This window comes from Rhinichthys klamathensis, unplaced genomic scaffold, assembly GCF_029890125.1.
Source record: "Rhinichthys klamathensis goyatoka isolate OS25496 unplaced genomic scaffold, OSU_Roscu_1.1 h1tg000191l_1, whole genome shotgun sequence".
In the NCBI taxonomy this organism is placed as follows: Eukaryota; Metazoa; Chordata; class Actinopteri; order Cypriniformes; family Leuciscidae; genus Rhinichthys; species Rhinichthys klamathensis.
Genome location: NW_026606717.1, coordinates 5,118,325 through 5,138,082, shown reverse-complemented (window position 1 = coordinate 5,138,082; position 19,758 = coordinate 5,118,325). Strand labels below are relative to the sequence as shown.

At 47.9% G+C, this 19,758-nt stretch overlaps 2 protein-coding genes across 2 annotated transcripts in view; both read right to left on the bottom strand.

The window, feature by feature from the left end:
- The window catches only part of LOC130095434 (multidrug and toxin extrusion protein 1-like), a 92,029-nt gene that overhangs the window by 34,388 nt on the left and 37,883 nt on the right, over positions 1-19,758 (bottom strand). The window lies entirely within an intron of this gene.
- On the bottom strand, positions 8,534-18,179 carry LOC130095430 (E3 SUMO-protein ligase ZBED1-like). The gene is made up of 3 exons (XM_056262168.1): positions 17,106-18,179; positions 9,252-9,871; positions 8,534-9,141 (listed from the first exon to the last, which is right to left on the bottom strand). The coding sequence occupies exons 1-3, from the start codon at positions 17,947-17,949 to the stop codon at positions 8,737-8,739; spliced, it is 1,869 nt and encodes a 622-aa protein (XP_056118143.1). The 5' UTR covers positions 17,950-18,179; the 3' UTR covers positions 8,534-8,736.

Genomic DNA, 19,758 nt, shown 5'->3' with positions numbered 1-19,758 from the left:
ACGAAGAGGAGGGTGTCAAGGAGCTTACCACCGTTAGCTATGCCGCCTACGCTCAGCCTCAGCTAACGGTAGGAAACGTTAGATTTAGCGAAGAAGTTGTGGAAAAAGACAGAGATGAGGCCGGTCATCATCATCAGCAAACAGAACAAAGTAATGACACCTCAGCAGAGGAGGGTAGTAACGAAGTAGGCCTACATTCCTCTGCCCTGTCTTCAGCTGATGCTAGTTCACACTCTCGTAAACCTTAATGTTCTTTTGGTTCGGAATTCAAGATGGCGGCAGGCAGAACAGGCGCGATCACAACTCTCTTAGTATATGGATTATTTTTTAACGTTGTAAGATCAAATAACATCAATTCACTTAAAAAACCTGTTGGCATCAACCCACTTCCGAACTTTTATAGATACGGAAAGTATGCTAACAATGCTGATCTGTTAGGCCAACAAACAAACAATGGCATGGCAAACTTTGGATATGGAAAACACACTCTGACTGTGACATTCATCTTTCCATCTCTGTACAATCCAGTGAAGAAGCGCAGAAAGACACCAACACGACTTCTATATAGTGACGCACTGATCATGATGATTTGTTTGATGTTATCTGGAGATATTCATCCCTGCCCTGGACCCCTCCATACTAATCCAGGGAAGGAAGTTAACACAACAGTGGATGTAACCCGCAATACATCTATCTCACAGGTACGCACTTATTGTAGTGACAAATCATTATTGGGTCATGTTCAACAATCTAACCTTGCTCGTCGTCTCTCCACGTCGGGCCATGTTGGGGTCTTACCGCCTGCTCGGAGTGTTGTTCTCGGTGCGGGGGTGGCGGCGGCTGGGGTGCTGGGGGCTAACGTTGCCCAGACCGAGGCGGATGGATGCCGGGAGGCCGAGCCGGGGAACTCCGGGGGACGGACTGTGGAGATGGCAAGCCTGCAAGCCGGGCGCGCCGCGGTTGTGTCGGCGGGTCCTCGCACTTTGATTGGTACGGGAGACAGAGCTGCGCTGACCAGAGCGTTGAATGTTCCAGCCATGGTTGATTCTGGGTTAACTAAACCACGATTAATTGAAAAAACTGTGCTCAATGTAAACAGGAAAGTGGTAAATCCAGCGATTTCAAAGAACAGGAAGTGGGATGTATTTCAGACTGTCAATCATTCAAGGACAGTTTGGGATCCTAAAGTTAAACCAAGGGGCATTTTAGGTGGTCATTTGAATATAAGAAGTATTAAAATGAAAAGTCTTCAAGTCCATCTTCTTCTAACGGATTCTAATTTATGCGGAGCTGGTGGAGGAGTGTCGGAGATGGGGGTGGCGTGCTCAGTGCTTGCCCATCGAGGTCGGGGGAAGGGGCTCCCCCTTTTTTTGCAGGAAAGTCACTCTGCAGGGCCTACATCCTCCTGGGAATCACAGGAGCACGCAAGAGAAGAGCCATCAGTGCAGCTTCAGAGGCTGCGGAAAAAGCCTCAAGATGGCTGTGGATCAGGAGGGACAAACTGTGGGCGAACGCTTCTTGGACACAGGCCGGGAACTGATCAATCCCGGTCGGGTCGCCTGGGTGAGGAGGTCTGAAGTTGAAAGACCCGAAACCCCCTATGACCCCAGGTACTATCACTGATGATGTGTCCAAGAGTGCATCACAAGGTGTATGTAACAATCATGTTAGTCTGGATAGGCCAGTGACTGCCAGGAACAGGCTGGTTGACGACCACGAACAGAGTGGCGACAGCTGGAGAGACAGCGGACAGCACGGAGAGACGGCAATCGGGGCGGGAAGGGCCAGCAACCCGACCGGCATCTTCTGTGAGGAAGAACCCAAACATAGCTACGAAGAGTCCCAGAGGAAAATACCCCCAGGGGAGCCTGAGAGGGGGGGGAGAATGAGCACCCCGAACGGACGGTCAACCAGGTAACGAACCATGCAAACGGACAATCGACGACGAACACCATCTGTGTATGTGGAAAGAGCTGCAAAAACCCACGAGGTCTGAAGATCCACCAGACCAAAATGGGATGTTTGGTGAAAGTGCAGCCAGAGCAGCGCTCAAGGAATTACCTCGTTGTGACGCAGGAGGAACTATGCCGGGAGACATCCCAAAGTGCCCAGAACCTTCACACTCCAGAGGAACTTGGTGAGACGCAGGAGGAGCCGAGCCCGGAGTCACCCCACAGCACTCAGAACCTCCATGTTCCGGAAGCCCAAGAACCAGGCATCCCACAACACCAAAGGCGGATTAAGTGGCCTCCAGCCAGCAAAGAAAGTGAGTGGCAGCAATTTGATGATGATGTGGATGGTATCCTGGAAGCTACGATGAAGGGAATGGCAGACAGGAAACTCCAAACAATGACGACCATGATAACCAGCATCGCCACCGAAAGGTTTGGCTTGGCAGAGAAGCACACTGCTACAAACCAGTCCTCCAAGAACCGCAGGGCAGAGAAGATTGCACAGCTGAGACAGGAACTCCGACTCCTGAAGAGGCAGTTCAAGGGGGCAACCGAGGACATGAAGCCAGGGCTGGTAGAACTACGGGGCATCCTCAGGAAGAAGCTGCTGACCCTACGCCGAGCAGAGTGGCATAGGAGGCGGGCTAAGGAGAGAGCCAAAAGACGAGCTGCCTTCCTTGTAAACCCTTTTGGGTTTACCAAACAGCTGCTAGGCCAGAAGCGCAGTGGCCAACTCACTTGCTCGAAAGAGGAGATAGACGCCTATTTGCATGACACCTATAGCGATGCAGCACGGGAAATTGACCTTGGCGAATGCAGACACCTCATTAATCCACCTATACCAACCATTGACTTCAACATCAGAGTACCCAGTTGGAAAGAAATTCAAGCTGTTGTTAAGGCTGCCAGAACCAGCTCAACACCAGGACCTAATGGTGTGCCATATCTTGTGTATAAGAGGTGCCCCAAGCTCTTGCATCGTCTGTGGAAGATCCTGAGGGCCATCTGGAGGAGGGGTAAAGTTGCCCAACAATGGAGATCTGCAGAAGGGGTGTGGGTTCCAAAGGAAGATAAGTCAACCACCATAGAGCAGTTTAGGACCATCTCGCTGCTAAACGTCGAGGGGAAGATATTCTTTAGTATCCTTTCACAACGGCTGTCAGACTACCTCCTAAAGAACCAGTACATCGACCCCTCAGTGCAAAAGGGAGGGATCCCAGGGGTTCCCGGGTGCCTTGAACATAGTGGAGTGGTGACACAACTGATTAGAGAGGCTTGTGAGGGGAAAGGAAACCTGGCTGTACTATGGCTGGACTTAGCCAATGCATATGGCTCCATACCCCACAAGCTAGTGGAGGTGGCATTGGGGAGACATCATGTTCCGAGCAGCATCAAGATCCTCATAATGGATTATTATAACAACTTTAATCTGAGATTCACTTCCGGCAAAGTTACATCTGAGCGTCAACGTCTGGAAAAGGGGATTATCACTGGATGCACTGTTTCAGTGATTCTCTTTTCCTTGGCCATGAACATGCTGGTCAAATCCGCTGAGCCGGAATGCAGAGGCCCCAAAACCAAGTCCGGAATCCGTCAGCCCCCCATTAGGGCATTCATGGACGATCTGACAGTAACAACTGTAACAGTCCCAGGATGCAGATGGATTCTTCAGGGCTTAGAGAGGTTAACCACCTGGGCGAGGATGCGTTTCAAGCCGGAAAAATCCAGATCCATGGTACTGAAGAGAGGGAAGGTAACAGACCAGTTCCACTTCTCCTTAGGAAGTACCCAAATCCCATCAGTCACAGAGAAGCCTGTGAAGAGCCTTGGGAAAACCTTTGACTGCTCTCTAAAGGATGCCGCTTCCATCAGGGCAACAAATGAACAACTGGAGAGCTGGCTAACTACAGTTGACAAGTCAGGCTTACCGGGGAAATTCAAAGCTTGGTTATACCAACATGGAATCTTACCCAGGATATTGTGGCCACTGTTGGTGTATGAATTTCCAATTTCCACCGTGGAAGGATTTGAGAGGAGGGTGAGCAATCACCTGCGACGGTGGTTGGGCTTGCCAAGAAGTCTGAGCAGCATTGCCCTTTACGGGAAAAAGAACAAACTAACGCTACCAATCAACAGCCTTAGCGAGGAGTTCATGGTTACCAGAGCAAGGGAGGTGCTTCAGTACAGGGATTCCAAGGACCTAAGAGTATCTCAAGCTGGTATTGAGGTCAGGACTGGCAGAAAGTGGAGGGCACATGAGGCGGTGGACCAGGCAGAATCACGACTGCGTCTTAAGGAACTGGTGGGTCCTGTAGCTATTGGTCGTGCAGGACTGGGAAGTACTCCAACAACCCATTACAACAAACTGAAGGGTAAGGAAAGGCGGGACCTGGTCCAAAAAGAAGTGAGGGCTGGGATCGAGGAGCAGCGTGCAAGTCAGATGGTGGGAATGAGGCAACAGGGTGCATGGACCAGATGGGAAGATGCCATGGAGAGAAAGATTTCATGGGCAGAGCTGTGGAGGGCTGATCCCTATCGCATCAAATTTCTCATTCAGTCTGTCTATGACACCCTGCCCAGTCCATCCAATCTCTTTTGTTGGGGCAAGGTTGAGACTCCGGCATGTACCTTGTGCCAGGGAAGAGGATCGCTGGAACACATCCTCAGTAGCTGTCCTAAAGCACTTGGGGAAGGTCGCTACCGCTGGCGCCATGACCAGGTGCTGAAGGTGGTTGCTGAGTCCATCACTACTGCCATCAATCAGAGCAACCGTTTAAAACCACCAAGGCGCAAAATTTCATTCTTAAGAGCAGGATAACCTCCCCCTTCCCGACCAACAGTTCAGACAGGCCTGCTGGGAACAACGAATGACTGGCAGCTAAGGGTCGACCTGGGAAAACAACTCAAGTTCCCCCGAGACATCGTGGAGACCAGCCTTAGACCCGACATGGTTCTGTTCTCAGTAACATCGAAACAGGTTATCTTGATGGAGCTAACAGTGCCCTGGGAGGAAAGGATTGAGGAAGCGAGTGAAAGAAAAAGGGAGAAATATGCGGAGCTGGTGGAGGAGTGTCGGAGATGGGGGTGGCGTGCTCAGTGCTTGCCCATCGAGGTTGGGGGAAGGGGCTTTGCAGGAAAGTCACTCTGCAGGGCCTACAGCCTCCTGGGAATCACAGGAGCACGCAAGAGAAGAGCCATCAGTGCAGCTTCAGAGGCTGCGGAAAAAGCCTCACGATGGCTGTGGATCAGGAGGGACAAACTGTGGGCGAACGCTTCTTGGACACAGGCCGGGAACTGATCACTCCCGGTCGGGTCGCCTGGGTGAGGAGGTCTGAAGTTGAAAGACCCGAAACCCCCTATGACCCCAGGTACTATCACTGATGATGTGTCCAAGAGTGCATCACAAGGTGTATGTAACAATCAGACTTTCTTTGTTTATCTGATACATGGCTAAAGAAAAGTGCCTGGTTTCAAAAGTTTCAGGAGGGATAGAGTGGGCTCAAAGGGAGGCGGTGTTATGATTTATGTGAAAGATAATATCCAGTGCAATGAAATCTGTTGGTCAAACTGTAAAGAGCTGGAATGTATTGGTCTAAATATTATTCTCTCACCACAAATGTCATTCGTTCTTATTGTAATCTACCGGCCACCTTCCTCTAATAGTAGTTTCTATGAAAATTTTCAGAACCTTTTAAGAGAATGTAATTTCAATAAAGAGGTCATCATAATGGGAGATTTTAATATAAATTGGATGGATAAAGCAATTAGAAAGAATCTCAAACAGATAACTGATCAGTTTGATCTCACACAGCTTGTAAATGGGCCAACAAAAATAACTAACTCCACTAGGACACAGATTGATTTAATATTTAGTAACAGACCTGAAATAATTTTTAAATCTTTTAATATGTTAACTGGACTGTCTGATCATAATCTGACCCTTGTGGCCAGAAAACTAACCAATAAGCGATTCAGCTCTTTTGACACTGAATATGAATCTTTTAGAATCCCTAAAAACAAACAGGAGGACTTTAAAAATACTGTTCAGCAAATTAAATGGGATGATCTACTGATGGAAATAGATAGTGAGGAAGACAGTCAAACTTTCTCAAAAGTAATGGAGAGCACTATTAAAGATTTTAACGGTACATTTAGGCGCAAAAGAATCAAAAACACTGTTCCTTGGATGAACTCAGATATTTTAAAACTTATGAAGGAAAGGGATCTTGCCTTAAAAAACTGCAGTTAAAACTAAATCCATACATGACAGACAGCACTTTGCTGCATTACGGAACAATGTGGTAAAGATGAGGATATCTAAGGCAAATTTTTTCTTGTCAATAATTGAAAGAGCAAAGGGAAACTCTAAAATCATTTGGAATCAGCTAAAAAAATTAACAGGAAATTACCGTAAAGACGTGAAGCTGCTTGAACTTAAAGTAAATGACAAGCTCACAAATAATCCAGCAGAAGTAGCTCAGGCTTTCAACCACCACTTTATTGATTCTGTAGCTACTATTACACAGTGTTTTTCACCTGAGTACACGGATATATGTCCTGTTAAAACAACGGAGCCGACCTTCAACATAAGAAGTGTTAATGAATCAGACGTTATGAGAATAATTAGATCTCTTAAACCATCTTGTTACCGGTACGTGTGGTGGTTGGAAGCACAAGAAAGCCGGATAATAGGAATTAACAGGATTTAATATAACACTCATTAACACAGGATAACTTTTACACACCATACACAAACGAGAACCGACCAGGAATGAGGGAGAACACAAGGTTAAAATACACAGAGAACAGAATTAGGAAACAAGGCACAGGTGGGGCAAATCAACCCAACACAGGTGAATAAACTGAACACAAACGAGGAGCGGGAAAACTGGAACACAGGACTGAACCAAAAACACTAAGCAGGGGGAAACACAGGACACACATGTAACATTACGCCCCCTCCCAAAAAGGAGTGTCCCCACGCCGTATAAACATCAAATAGGGGCGGGAGGATGACGAGGGCGTGGCTTTCCCGGAACAGGAAGCCTCCAGGGCGGAGCAGGTTGTGCAGGTGGCCAGGGTGGAGACGCCCCTTCAGGTGGCCAGGGTGGAGACGCCCCTTCAGGTGGCCAGGGTGGAGATGCCCCTTCAGGTGGCCAGGGTGGAGACGCCCCTTCAGGTGGGCCAGGGTGGAGACGCCCCTTCGGGTGGCCATGGCGGAGGACCAGCAGTGAAGACCTGGAGCTGGCTGGGACCGGCAGTGAAGACCTGGAGCTGGCTGGGACCGGAAGTGAAGACTTGGAGCTGGGCTGGACCAGCGGTGAAGACTTGGGGCTGGCCGGGGCCAGCAGTGAAGACTCGGGGCTGGCCGGGACCAGCAGTGAAGACTCGGGGCTGGCCGGGACCAGCAGCGAAGACTTAGGGCAGGGCTGGATCAGCGATGATGGCTCAGGGCTGGCCGGGACCAGCAGTGAAGACTTGGAGCTGGGTTGGATCAGCGATGATGACTCGGGGCTGGCTGGGATCAGTGGCGGAAGCTCTGTGTCCCAGTCAATAAGCGCATCCTCCTCTTCAAGCACTACCAAGATCCCCACTGGTACGGTGGGTATGGCGCGATGCATAAGCTTGGGACTGGACGGGACCAGCGGCGTTGGTTCGGAGCTGGATGGGACCAGCGATGAATGCTTGGCCATCTTGGGTGAAGCGGGGGACACGGAGCTCTTGGAGAGGTATGTAGAGAGTTCCGGATCGATGTGAACTGGGCCTACATCGCCTACATACTTCCGGATAGGGACTGAATGATGATTTTGACTATCTTCTGCATAGTCAACGAGGAAATCAGAGCCATGTAATTCAAGGACATAATTAATAAAGTCCGGGACGGACTTATAACAATCATCAACGGAGATGAAACGGAATAAATTATCATCATCCAGTCCAATCCAGAAGCAGGCATTAATTGTGGAATTACCCCAGTTCAATAGATGGGAAACATCCAGGAACTCCTCAACATACCTCTCCAAAGAACGGCCATTCTGCTGAATGGTGAGGAGCTTGTCTTCAGCCATCACGTTCATCTTTTGGTCGGTTCTTCTGTTACCGGTACGTGTGGTGGTTGGAAGCACAAGAATGCCGGAGAATAGGAATTAACAGGATTTAATATAACACTCATTAACACAGGATAACTTTTACACACCATACACAAACGAGAACCGACCAGGAATGAGGGAGAACACAGGGTTAAAATACGCAGAGAACAGAATAGGGAAACAAGGCACAGGTGGGGCAAATCAACTCAACACAGGTGAATAAACTGAACACAAATTAGGGCTGTGCAATATGAACAAAATAATCACATTGCGATTTTTTTATGAATATTGCAATTGCGATTTTATTTGCGATTTTGGCAATTGTTTTTGCTTTTTCAAACATGCTACATTCTAAATGTATTCCGTGCACAAGAAGTGCATGAAAAAACATTTCACAATGAAATAACATTAGTATTAACAGTTTGATAAACAAAACGGTAATATTTAAAACGGGCAACAAAATAAATTAATGTTAACTAACCTAAATTCCAGTCATAAAAATAGAGTTAAATAAATAAAATATTTTTCAGTGCACACATTTCACAATGAATAAACATACTGTGTACAGTAGTATTAACTGCTTGATAAACGAAATTGTCATAAATTGTGTCAGACAACAGACAATTAAGATTAACTAACCTAAACTCCTGTCATAACAATAAATAAAAACTAACAGAATTCAAAACCAAAACCTCTTAAAGGTTTTTTGCAAGGAAAACCAGCATGTCCACCATTTCTGGTTTTAAGCATGAACGGTGACATGTCACCACATTTCCCCCAGTACTAAACACTCTCTCTGAAGGTGAGCTGGTGGCAGGAATACAAAGATACTTTTGTGCAACCCTGCTCATTCTTGGGAAATTTATCTGATGGAGTCTCCACCATTTCAGAGGATCTTCCTCACTGTCAATGGATGGAGAAAGTAGGTAGCTATTTAGCTCAGAGTCTATAGCTTCTTCAAGTTGCAGAGCTGCTGGCATGGCTGATGTCGTTTTAAAGAAGCTTCCTAAGGACTTCCTTGCTTTTTTGCCTGGTGGAGGTAGATCGATGTCAGGATTCTCTCTGCTTGTGCTACTCCCAGAATCAGATTCAGATGTATCCTTTGACATACAGAGCAGAAATAATATTACAGGTAAATATTAAAAAGTCATAAAAAGAGTGTTTATCTTAAGAGATGACAGTTTCATCCAGTTTACATAAATTAACTCACCTTGTGGGAACTCATATCCATATCAGACATGACCCTGGCCTTAATGTTTGGAAGTTTATCCTCATCAGTGTAGCTGGTTTTGAATCTTGGATCCAAAAATGTTGCTATGTCCAGAAGCTCTTGGGTAGTTTCATCCTCATAATGTTTGTTGATGTAGTTAAGAATTTTTGATTTTATAGTCTTTGTCAGGTCAGTATCTTCATCCTTCACTGCAAGTATCTTGGTGTTCAACAGATGAAGAACTGGTTTAACGTAGGATACACTGATGTTGTTTTCACTGGAAAGGGCATCGGTGAACTCCTGAAGTGGACCCAGTGCCTTACTTACAGATTCTAGAACATCTGTGTCTTGCCATTGTGGTACTAGGTGTCTTGTTTTACGGTCAGCTGAAAGGACCTGAGACAATGCCTTCTGTTGCTCCAAAACCCTGTCTATCATTTGTTGCATTGAGTCCAATCTTGTCGGGCATGATGTTATGAGGGCATGTTGGGGGAGCTGAAGTTCTTCCTGGGCTTCGGCTAACATCATCTTTTTTTTCCAACTGTGGGAAAAATTTCCCACAATCTTTTTGCACAAGCCGTTGGCTCGGGAAATGCGAGGTTCATCCTTGATAGCATTTTCTAAAAAGAAATAGTTGCAAAACATGATGAAAATGTGTAATATTGTAAGTATTGCATGCATTTAAATACAACTATTGGGTAATACTTTACAATAAGGTGCTATTTGTCAACAATTAGTTAAAGGTGCAATGTGTATTATTTCTGAGGATCTATTGACAGAAATGCAATATAAGATCCATAACTATGTTTTCAGTGGTGTAGAAAGACCTTACTTAATGAACCGTTATGCTTTTATTACCTTAGAATGAGTCATTTATATCTACATAAGCGCGGGCACCCCCTTAAATGAAGGTCGACGACATATTGTGACGTCATGTTTCTACCGTAGCCGACAGCGAACACACAACGCTACAGAGTTTGCTATGTGGGGAGATATGTGCTGCTGGTTACGTCGGCCACCGTAGCTTCTCCTTAGATTTTGAGAAGGGAGGGATAGGCCGTAAGTGGCTTTCTGTTTGCAATTCGCAAATCTCACCACTAGATAGATGCCGCTAAAAATCACACACTGCACCTTTAATGCATTAGCTAAAATGAACTAACAATGAACAATACTAATACAGCATTTATTAATGTTAATTAATGTTAATTTTAGGATTTACTAATACATTATTAAAATCAAACGTTGTCACTGTTAACATTAGTTAATGCACCATGAACTAACATGAATAACTAGTGTGATTTTGTATTTAATGTATTAGTATGCTAAAATGAACATGAACTAACATTAATAAATGCTGTATTAGTTGTTACATACTATGTATTGACACGAACTAACATTAACAATAATTAATAAATGCTGAAAAACGTCTCGGTTACGTATGGTAACCCTCGTTCCCTGAGTAGGGAACGGAGACGTCTCGTGGGAGTAGTTTCCAACGAATTGGGATCACGCTAGGGAGACCAATTGCCTTCGAGTGAATTAAAACGAGCCAATGAACATTGGCATGCAAGACTTGCATTCCGCGCCCCGCCTGTCAGTGCGGGTAAAAAGCGGAAGCAAGTGCATAGACAAAATGCTTTACGCTGAGGAGCCGAACGGAGTCCAGTCCTCCGCGAGGGTACAGCACGCATGGCGACGGGACGAGACGTCTCCGTTCCCTACTCAGGGAACGAGGGTTACCATACGTAACCGAGACGTTCCCTTTCGTTAGGGAACTCCTACGTCTCGTCGGAGGAGTTTCCAACGAATTGGGATCCCTAATAAAACGCCATGGTGCTGGCCCCTTCCAGCGCCCAGCCTAGCTACCCGCCTAAGCAGTTTCTTAGTTTCTTTACGGCGGGAGCTAGCTAGGAAGAGTCACACTGCTGTTCCGCAAGACCCGCTCAGTGGACTTTGGATAACACTGGGGAAGCGTGCCCCGAAGAAGGGGACGCAGCGGAGCCCCTGCCCGCCCGAAGGGAGGCACTGGAATACACGTATGTACTAACCCGTAGGGTAGTGAAACATACGGCAGTCCTTGTGGTAGTCCCAGCCCGAGGGGTGGGAGCGTACTCACCAAGGACGACAGAACGGGTCTGTCGAGGGGAAGACACGGAGCTAACCCGGAGGGTAGCTGGAACGTGGAAAAAATGGGTCACCGAAGGGACCACTGTAAGATCACCCAGTCTAATAACAACTCACACGAGAGGTAGTAGACCTGGCGCCGGGCGATCCGCCTCGCCTGGCGCCGGAGGGGTGATGGAAGAACTCACGAGGTTAACCGTTGGTTGGGGAACCAACGGAGCAAGAAAGACGCACGTATCCGGCCCCTGGGGCGGGAATGGCGTAGCAAGCCGACATACCTAATTCCTCGCGCTACTGGTCGTAGCGAGTACACGGGAGGAAACTGGTACAACACGGAGGCTATAAAATTTAGCGAACGTGTTAGGTGTCGCCCAGCCCGCAGCTCTACAGATGTCTGTCAGCGAAGCGCCTTGAGCCAAAGCCCAGGAAGCGGCAACACCTCTAGTAGAGTGAGCGCGCAACCTGGGAGGACAAGGCTCACCTAGAGACTCATACGCTCTGGTGATAGCATCCACTAGCCAGTGGGCTAACCTCTGCTTGGAGACGGCCTTCCCCTTCTGCTGGCCTCCGTAACAGACAAAGAGCTGATCTGAGGTTCTGAAGCTTTGCGTTCTGTTGATATAAACCCGCAGAGCGCGGACGGGACAGAGAAAAGCTAGGGCTGGGTCTGCCTCCTCCAGGGGCAGCGCTTGCAGGTTCACTACCTGGTCCGCGAAGGGAGTGGTAGGAACCTTGGGCACATATCCAAGCCGGGGTCTCAATACAACGTGAGAAAAAGCCGGCCCGAACTCCAGGCACGATTCGTCGACCGAAAAAGCATGCAGATCCCCGACCCTCTTGAAAGAAGCCAATGCTAACAGGAGCGCTGTCTTATGGCGCTTTTCCACTGCATAGTACGGTACGGTTCGGTTCGGTACGGCACGTTTTAAATAACACGATTTAAATAACCAGTAGACAACAGCCAACGCGGTAGCATCTGTTTTTTAAACTTTAAAAAGAAATGGCTGAATCGTGGTCAGTGGACGAGGTGCAGACGTTCCTCTCGTTGGTTGCCGAGGAGCGGATCCAGCGAGAGCTATCACCGGACCTACAAACAGTGTAGGGACAAAATAACGATCAGTCCCACCCACTTTGAAGAGGTACTAACTGCGGTGGAAAAGCAACCGAGCTAAAGCGAACCGAACCGTGCCGTACCGAGTCGAGGCGTACCACGCAGTGGAAAAGCGAAGCGAGCCGAACCGTTCCGCGCCGAGTCGAACCGTACCGAGCCGAACCGAGCCGTACCAGCAGTGGAAAAGCGCCATTAATGGACAGGATATTCAGCTCTACTGTCGACAGGGGCTCAAAGGGAGGACTCTGAAGAGCTCTAAGTACCAGAGCTAGGTCCCAAGAGGGTACAGAGTGCAAAACACGAGGTGGATTCAACCTCCTAGCACCCTTAAGGAATCTAATGATCAGGTCGTGCTTTCCCAAAGACTTACCTTCTACTGCATCGTGATGTGCGGCTACTGCGGCGACATACACTTTGAGGGTGGAGGGAGACAGCCTTCGCTCCAACCCATCTTGCAGGAAGGAAAGCACGACTCTGACCGACAAGTTCGGGGGTCCTCCTGACGGGAGGAACACCATTCGACGAACAGGTTCCACTTCAACGCATAGAGGCGCCTCGTAGAGGGGGCTCTAGCGGAAGTGATGGTGTCTACCACTGCCTGTGGTAGCCCACCTAGAACCTCCGCGTCCCGTCCAGGGACCAGACATGGAGTCTCCAGAGGTCTAGACGCGGGTGCCATAGAGTGCCCCGTCTCTGAGAAAGCAAGTCCTTCCTCAGAGGAATGGGCCAAGGAGGTGCTGTCGCGAGGAGCATAAGTTCTGGGAACCAGGTCCGGTTGGGCCAATACGGCGCAACTAGCAAGACCTGCTCCTCGTCCTCCCTGACTTTACACAGTGTCTGTGCGAGAAGGCTCACTGGGGGAAACGCATATTTGCGAAGGCCCCGGGGCCAGCTGTGCGCCAGTGCATCTGTACCGAGAGACCCTTCGGTCAGAGAATAAAACCACTGGCAATGGGTCGTGTCCGGAGAGGCAAACAGATCTATCTGAGCGGCTCCGAAGATTCCCCAAATCAGCTGGACCGCCTGGGGATGGAGTCGCCATTCTCCCGGAAGAGGCGGCTGCCGTGAAAGCTCGTCGGCTGCACGGTTGAGCACACCCGGGATGTGAATGGCCCGAAGCGCCTCAGATGCTTCTGACTCCATAGGAGGAGATGGCGGGCGAGTCGCGACATACGACGGGAGCGTAGACCACCTTGATGGTTGATGTACGCAACAGTCGCAGTGCTGTCCGTACGGACCAGTACATCTTTGTGCAGAAGGAGCCCCTTGAGGCGGCACAAAGCCAAGCGTACTGCTTGCAACTCTAGGCAGTTGATGTGCCAATGCAGTTGAGGCCCCGTCCACAGACCTGAAACTGCATGCCCGTTGTACGTGGCCCCCCATCCGTTGGCAGAGGCATCTGTGAAAACCACAGCGTGCCTGGACACCTGGACTAAGGACACTCCGGCCCGTAGAAACGCAGGGTCCGACCAAGGACCGAAGGTTTGGCGACAGTGCGGGGTAATGTTGACCCGGAACGTGTCGCTCTGCCACGCCCATCTCGGGACTCGATCGTGAAGCCAGCGTTGAAGCGGTCTCATATGTAACAGGCCGAGCGGCGTTACTGTGGCTGCGGCTGCCATATGCCCCAGGAGCCTCTGAAATTGTTTCAGTGGAACCGCTGTCCTGCCTCGAAAAGACCTGAGGCAGGTGAGCACTGACTGGACGTGCTCCTCCGTGAGGCGCGCGGTCTGGGCGACCGAGTCCAACTCCATACCGAGATAAGAGATCCTCTGCATGGGGCAGAGTTTGCTCTTGTCCCAGTTGACCTGAAGCCCCAACCGGCTGAGGTGCTGGAGCACCATGTCCCTGTGATCGCACAACACATCTCGTGAGAGAGCCAGAATGAGCCAGTCGTCGAGATAGTTGAGAATGCGAACGCCTTGTTCTCTCATGGGAACAATGGCCGCCTCCGCGACTTTCGTGAAAACGCGGGGCGACAGGGCCAGCCCGAAGGGTAGGACTTTGTACTGATACGCTCGACCCTCGAAAGCAAACCGTAGAAATGGTCTGTGTCGAGGAAGAATCGAGACGTGAAAGTACGCGTCCTTCAGGTCGATCGCTGCAAACCAATCCTGGGGACGAATGCATTCGAAAATGCGCTTCTGCGTGAGCATTTTGAACGGGAGTTTGTGCAGGGCCCGATTCAAAACTCGCAGGTCCAGGATTGGTCGTAACCCACCGCCTTTCTTGGGTACAATGAAGTAGGGGCTGTAAAACCCAGACCTCATCTCGGCAGGAGGGACCGGCTCGATCGCGTCCTTCGCCAGCAGGACATCGATCTCTTTCCGCAGGACAGGGGCATCCAGGAACGAGGAACGAGGCCCGGGGGCATCGAGTCCTGGTTTCCCCTCACCCAGCGAGAGACGAGAGTGACAAGGCCGCAGCCCTCACTGCCATCTGAGCGCTGGGGCCCGTGAACGACTCAGAGGAAGTGGACTGCTCAAACTTTGGGTACCGCTGATTACAGGATAACCAGCGGCGGAACAGAAACGAAATTCTCCACCCGGCCCTCCCCCGGGGGAAGGAGTGGTGATGACACGCACTCCCAAAGAGCAGATCGACACATACTCTGGGTCGCTCCTCTCAGGGTTGTTTCCCTTCCCTTTGCTGAGGGAAAACAAACTCCGAGCGGGCTGGTTTTGAGGTGCTTCTGGACCACCAGTGTGGACATCGTCTAACCGAGGGCCAGCGCTGTGACTAATCACGGTCAGTCACTAAGCACAGCTCAACCCCGAGTTAGAACTACGCACGTGCAGTGGTAGTGAGAGAGGAAAAACTTCTGCAGATTTAGGCATGTTTGGCTTGCCATATTGGCACCAAAATGCTTCCATACTGCCAAAATTCTTCACACACATCCAGGCACTTTAGAACAGCCCAGGAAAGTGTGGCTGTTAAGTCTGAATCTTCAGCATGAGCACACCCCATTATAGTAGGAACTCAGCATCATTTTCAGAGTATAACAGCCCTCTCTCCGATGTAGCGATCGACATCTGTCCTCCCTGGGGCCCCGAATGAAATGCCTGGTCCCTCATGAGAAGGACCAGAGACCCATCCGAAAGCCTCGACGGCACACGGCACGCTGAACGGCTCCAGCCTTTACGAGAAAGGGGAGACGAACAACGTGCCGATGTGGTCATGCACTCCTGAGAGAACATGAACCACCCACGAACGCAGTCTCAACACACTGATTAGGCATGTGAAACCGTGATCGTGGCCGTCAACCAGGCATGCAAGATAGTGAACGTGGCCATCGCTTTGATGACACACGGCACGCTGGACGCTAAAGCCTTCAGGCAGGCGAACAACGTGCCGACGTGGTCATGCTCTCATAAGAAAGCATATACCACCCACGAACACAATCTCAGCATGTTTGCGATGCGCTAGAGGAGTGAGTGGTTCGTGCTCACTGAAACCCTCAGATCACCAATGTTATTCGCCAAAGCAGCCCTCCTCTGGTGCACCAGAAGAGAAACTAGATCGGGAAATAAGCAAAGGGACTCACCTCATAGAGGCACGCAAGTCTTGATCTTGACCGCGCATCTTGAGCGCCGAATGACGCGCGCTGGGTTGCCGTGACAACCCGCGCTGTCAGCCGGCGCTCGACGGCACACGGCACGCTGAGCGGCTCAAGCCTTTACGAGAAAGGGGAGACGGACAACGTGCCGACGTGGTCATGCACTCCTGAGAGAACATGAACCACCCACGAACGTAGTCTCACACACTGATTAGGCATGTGAAACAATGAACGTGGCCGTCAAATAAGGACAGGAAACGATCGCATCCAGAAACACACAAGTAAAACGTCATCCTGAAAAGGACGCGATCTTCACCCGTGTTGCTCTTTCACAGAAAAACACTCTCTTAATTGTGCTGAAGCACACAGGGATAACCGCGGCAACACAGCGGGGAAACTGCAAGCCCATTGTGCGCACTCAACCGAATACCAGCTGTGACAACAGCTCTTTGAAAAAAAGGCAGATCGCGTGAAGCAGCAGCTGGTACCCGGGAGATCGCAAAGATCGCTGAAGCGCCGTCACACCAACACAGAGAGGTCTCGGAGAAACAGCAGACTCGTTGAGCGTGAAGACAAACACAATCTTGAAGCTCATCACTCAGAGGACACTACCGGTCGGCTCCGAAGGTAAAAGCATTTTGTCTATGCGCTTGCTTCCGCTTTTTACCCGCACTGACAGGCGGGGGCGCGGAATGCAAGTCTTGCATGCCAATGTTCATTGGCTCGTTTTAATTCACTCGAAGGCAATTGGTCTCCCAAGCGTGATCCCAATTCGTTGGAAACTCCTCCGACGAGACGTAGGAGTTCCCTAACGAAAGGGAACTAAAATGTTCATTGTTAGCTAATGTATTTAATTACTACTGTTAACAAATATCACCTTATTGTAAAGTTTTCCCAACTATTGTCAAGTTAAAAATACTACAGTACATAACATTATAATAAATTTTTATATTAAACATCTTTGCACAATTTGTTTCTTAATAAAAAATATGCCCTACAAAGTGTCCTAATATTCTTAATATGTAAAGTATAAATATATAATGTACAATAAACTCTAACTTACCAATTGCCAAATGTAGTCTGTGTCCGAAGCACTGCAATCGTGTCCAGTTGTTCAAAGTGACAGCCTTCACTATATTAGATCCATTGTCTGTGGTGATAGACACTTGTTGATCTTCACAAAGTCCCCATGAGGCTAAAGCTTCTTTTAAACCGTGAGAGATATTTTCTCCAGTGTGATTTTCTGGAAAGTATGCTGTTTGCAAGCATCGACTTTTTATTTCATAGTTGTCATTGATATAATGGACCGTTAATCTCATATACGGCTCCATCGTTCTGCTGGACCACATATCTGTGGTCGTGGCGTAGAATTTCACCTTTTTAAGCTCGTATTCAACGCCCGCCTTACATTTCTCATACATTTCGGGAATAGCAACCCGTGTGAAATGAGTGCGAGACGGCAGCTGGTATCTTTTGTCCAGTGTTTGATTTAGTCTTTGGAAGCCGTCTTTACTGACGATGTACGCAGGCACCATGTCTTTGCATATATGATTTGTGATTGCGTCTGTGATTTCTTTGTGCCGTTTTGATCCTTTCTCATAAGGCGTGACGCTTGCAAATGCTTGAACGATGGATACTTGTTCAGTTGGCTGGCTTTGAGGTGTGCTTTTGTCAGTTTCGCTGGACTTTGTCGACATGCATTGATCATAGAGCTTTTTATGGCTCTGTTTTAAGTGTTGAAACAGGTTTGTAGTATTGCCCCGTTTCGTCGCAATAATCGTTTCACAGGTCTTGCAAATTACCTTGCTCTGTGACACATCCTCTCTCCTGAATCCAAAATACTCCCAAACGATTGATGTTGAATTTCTCTTTGGCACCAAATCATTTTTATTCTGACCCACATCCATATTTTACATTCTTTTCTCCCGCTCGCCTATTCTGTTCTCCTGCTCGCCTATTCTGTTCTCCCGCTCAGCTCAGTCGTAATTTGAGCGGTGCGCTGAGTGGGCTCTGATTGGTTAACATCTTGCGCACAAGAATGTAAATATAAATTAATTAATAAAATCGCAGCCTTATGCGGTTTAGAAATCGCATGTGCTCAAATCGCGATTGTTTTGCGTTTGCGATTAATTGCACAGCCCTAACACAAATGAGGAGCGGGAAAACTGGAACACAGGACTGAACCAAAAACACTAAGCAGGGGGAAACACAGGACACACATGTAACACATCTAGGGCTAAGGACATTTTTGGCATGGATGCAGTCATGCTCAAGGAACTTGGTATAACACTAAATAGTCCCATTACCAGAATTATTAACCTCTTGATTTGCCAGGCAAAGTTCCCGAGTGTTTGGAAGTCGGCTATTGTTATTCCAATTCACAAGAGTGGAGATTCCTTTTCTACCTGTAATTACAGGCCTATCAGTATCCTACCCACAGTGTCCAAGGTTGCAGAGAAACTGGTGGTGGAGCAAATCATTTGTTATTTGAATACTAGTTCTTTTGTCCTGCACCCAATGCAGTTCGGCTCCAGATCTAATTATTCAACTGAAACAGCTAACTACTTTTTTTTTGTTGAAAAAATCAAATCCTTATTAGATAAAGGTGGTGTTGTTGGAGCTGTATTTCTTGACCTTAAGAAGGCTTTGACACTGTCAATCACAAAATTCTCATGTCCAAGTTATGCAGCATCAATTTTTCTTCAACGGCACTCAAGTGGTTAGAATCTTATCTATTAAATCGATCTCAGTCCGTCCAAGTACAGAATCATCGCTCAGCTCCCCTTCATTTGTCGACGGGTGTCCCACAAGGATCTATTTTGGGTCCATTACTATTTACATTATATATTAATGATCTTCCATCTGTATGTTCTGACACCAACATCAAAATGTATGCGGATGATACTGTAATTTATTTATATGGTAGCAGTAGGACACAAGTAGCTAATGGACTTACAAATTCCATGGCTCATGTAACAGCGGGGTTGCAGCGATGCTGTTTGCAGCTAAATGTGGAAAAAACAATGTGCATGTTTTTCTCTAAGACAAACAGTGCATGTGAAGAGCCAGATGTCTTCGTTTTAGGGGAAAGACTACAGGTTGCATCTAAATACAAGTATCTTGAAATTCTGATTGATTCCACACTATCCTTCAAACCTCAAGTGAAAAGGGTATGTAACAGGGTCAAATTCAATCTTTCTGATTTTAGGTTCATAAGAGATCACGTCAACAGAGGCGGCTAAAATGTACATGTACTCCATGGTCATTTCACACATTACTTATTGTCTAACAACTTGGTCACAGGCTAGCGCCACTACGCTACTACCATTACAGTCACTGTATAAAAAAACACTTAAAGTTCTGGACAAAAAATCAGTACATTTTCATCATTGCCCAATATTAGTAAAATATAACTTGCTTAGCTGGAAAAATCTGATTAAATATGTTAAAGGGGTCATATAATGCCATTTTTCTACAAGCTAATATGATTCTTTAGGGTCTAAATTAAAAGTTTGTAACATACTTTAATTAAAAATTCTCATTAGTATTGTAAGAAAACACTTATTTTACCTGGTCAAAAACAGCTCTGTTTTCAGCACGCCGTTTCAGTGCATATGACTTTAAATGATAATGAGCTTTGCTCACCCCGCCTCTCTGTGCTGTGCGTACACCGTTTGTAACACAATAACAGAATAACCATAACGCGTTGTTCATTA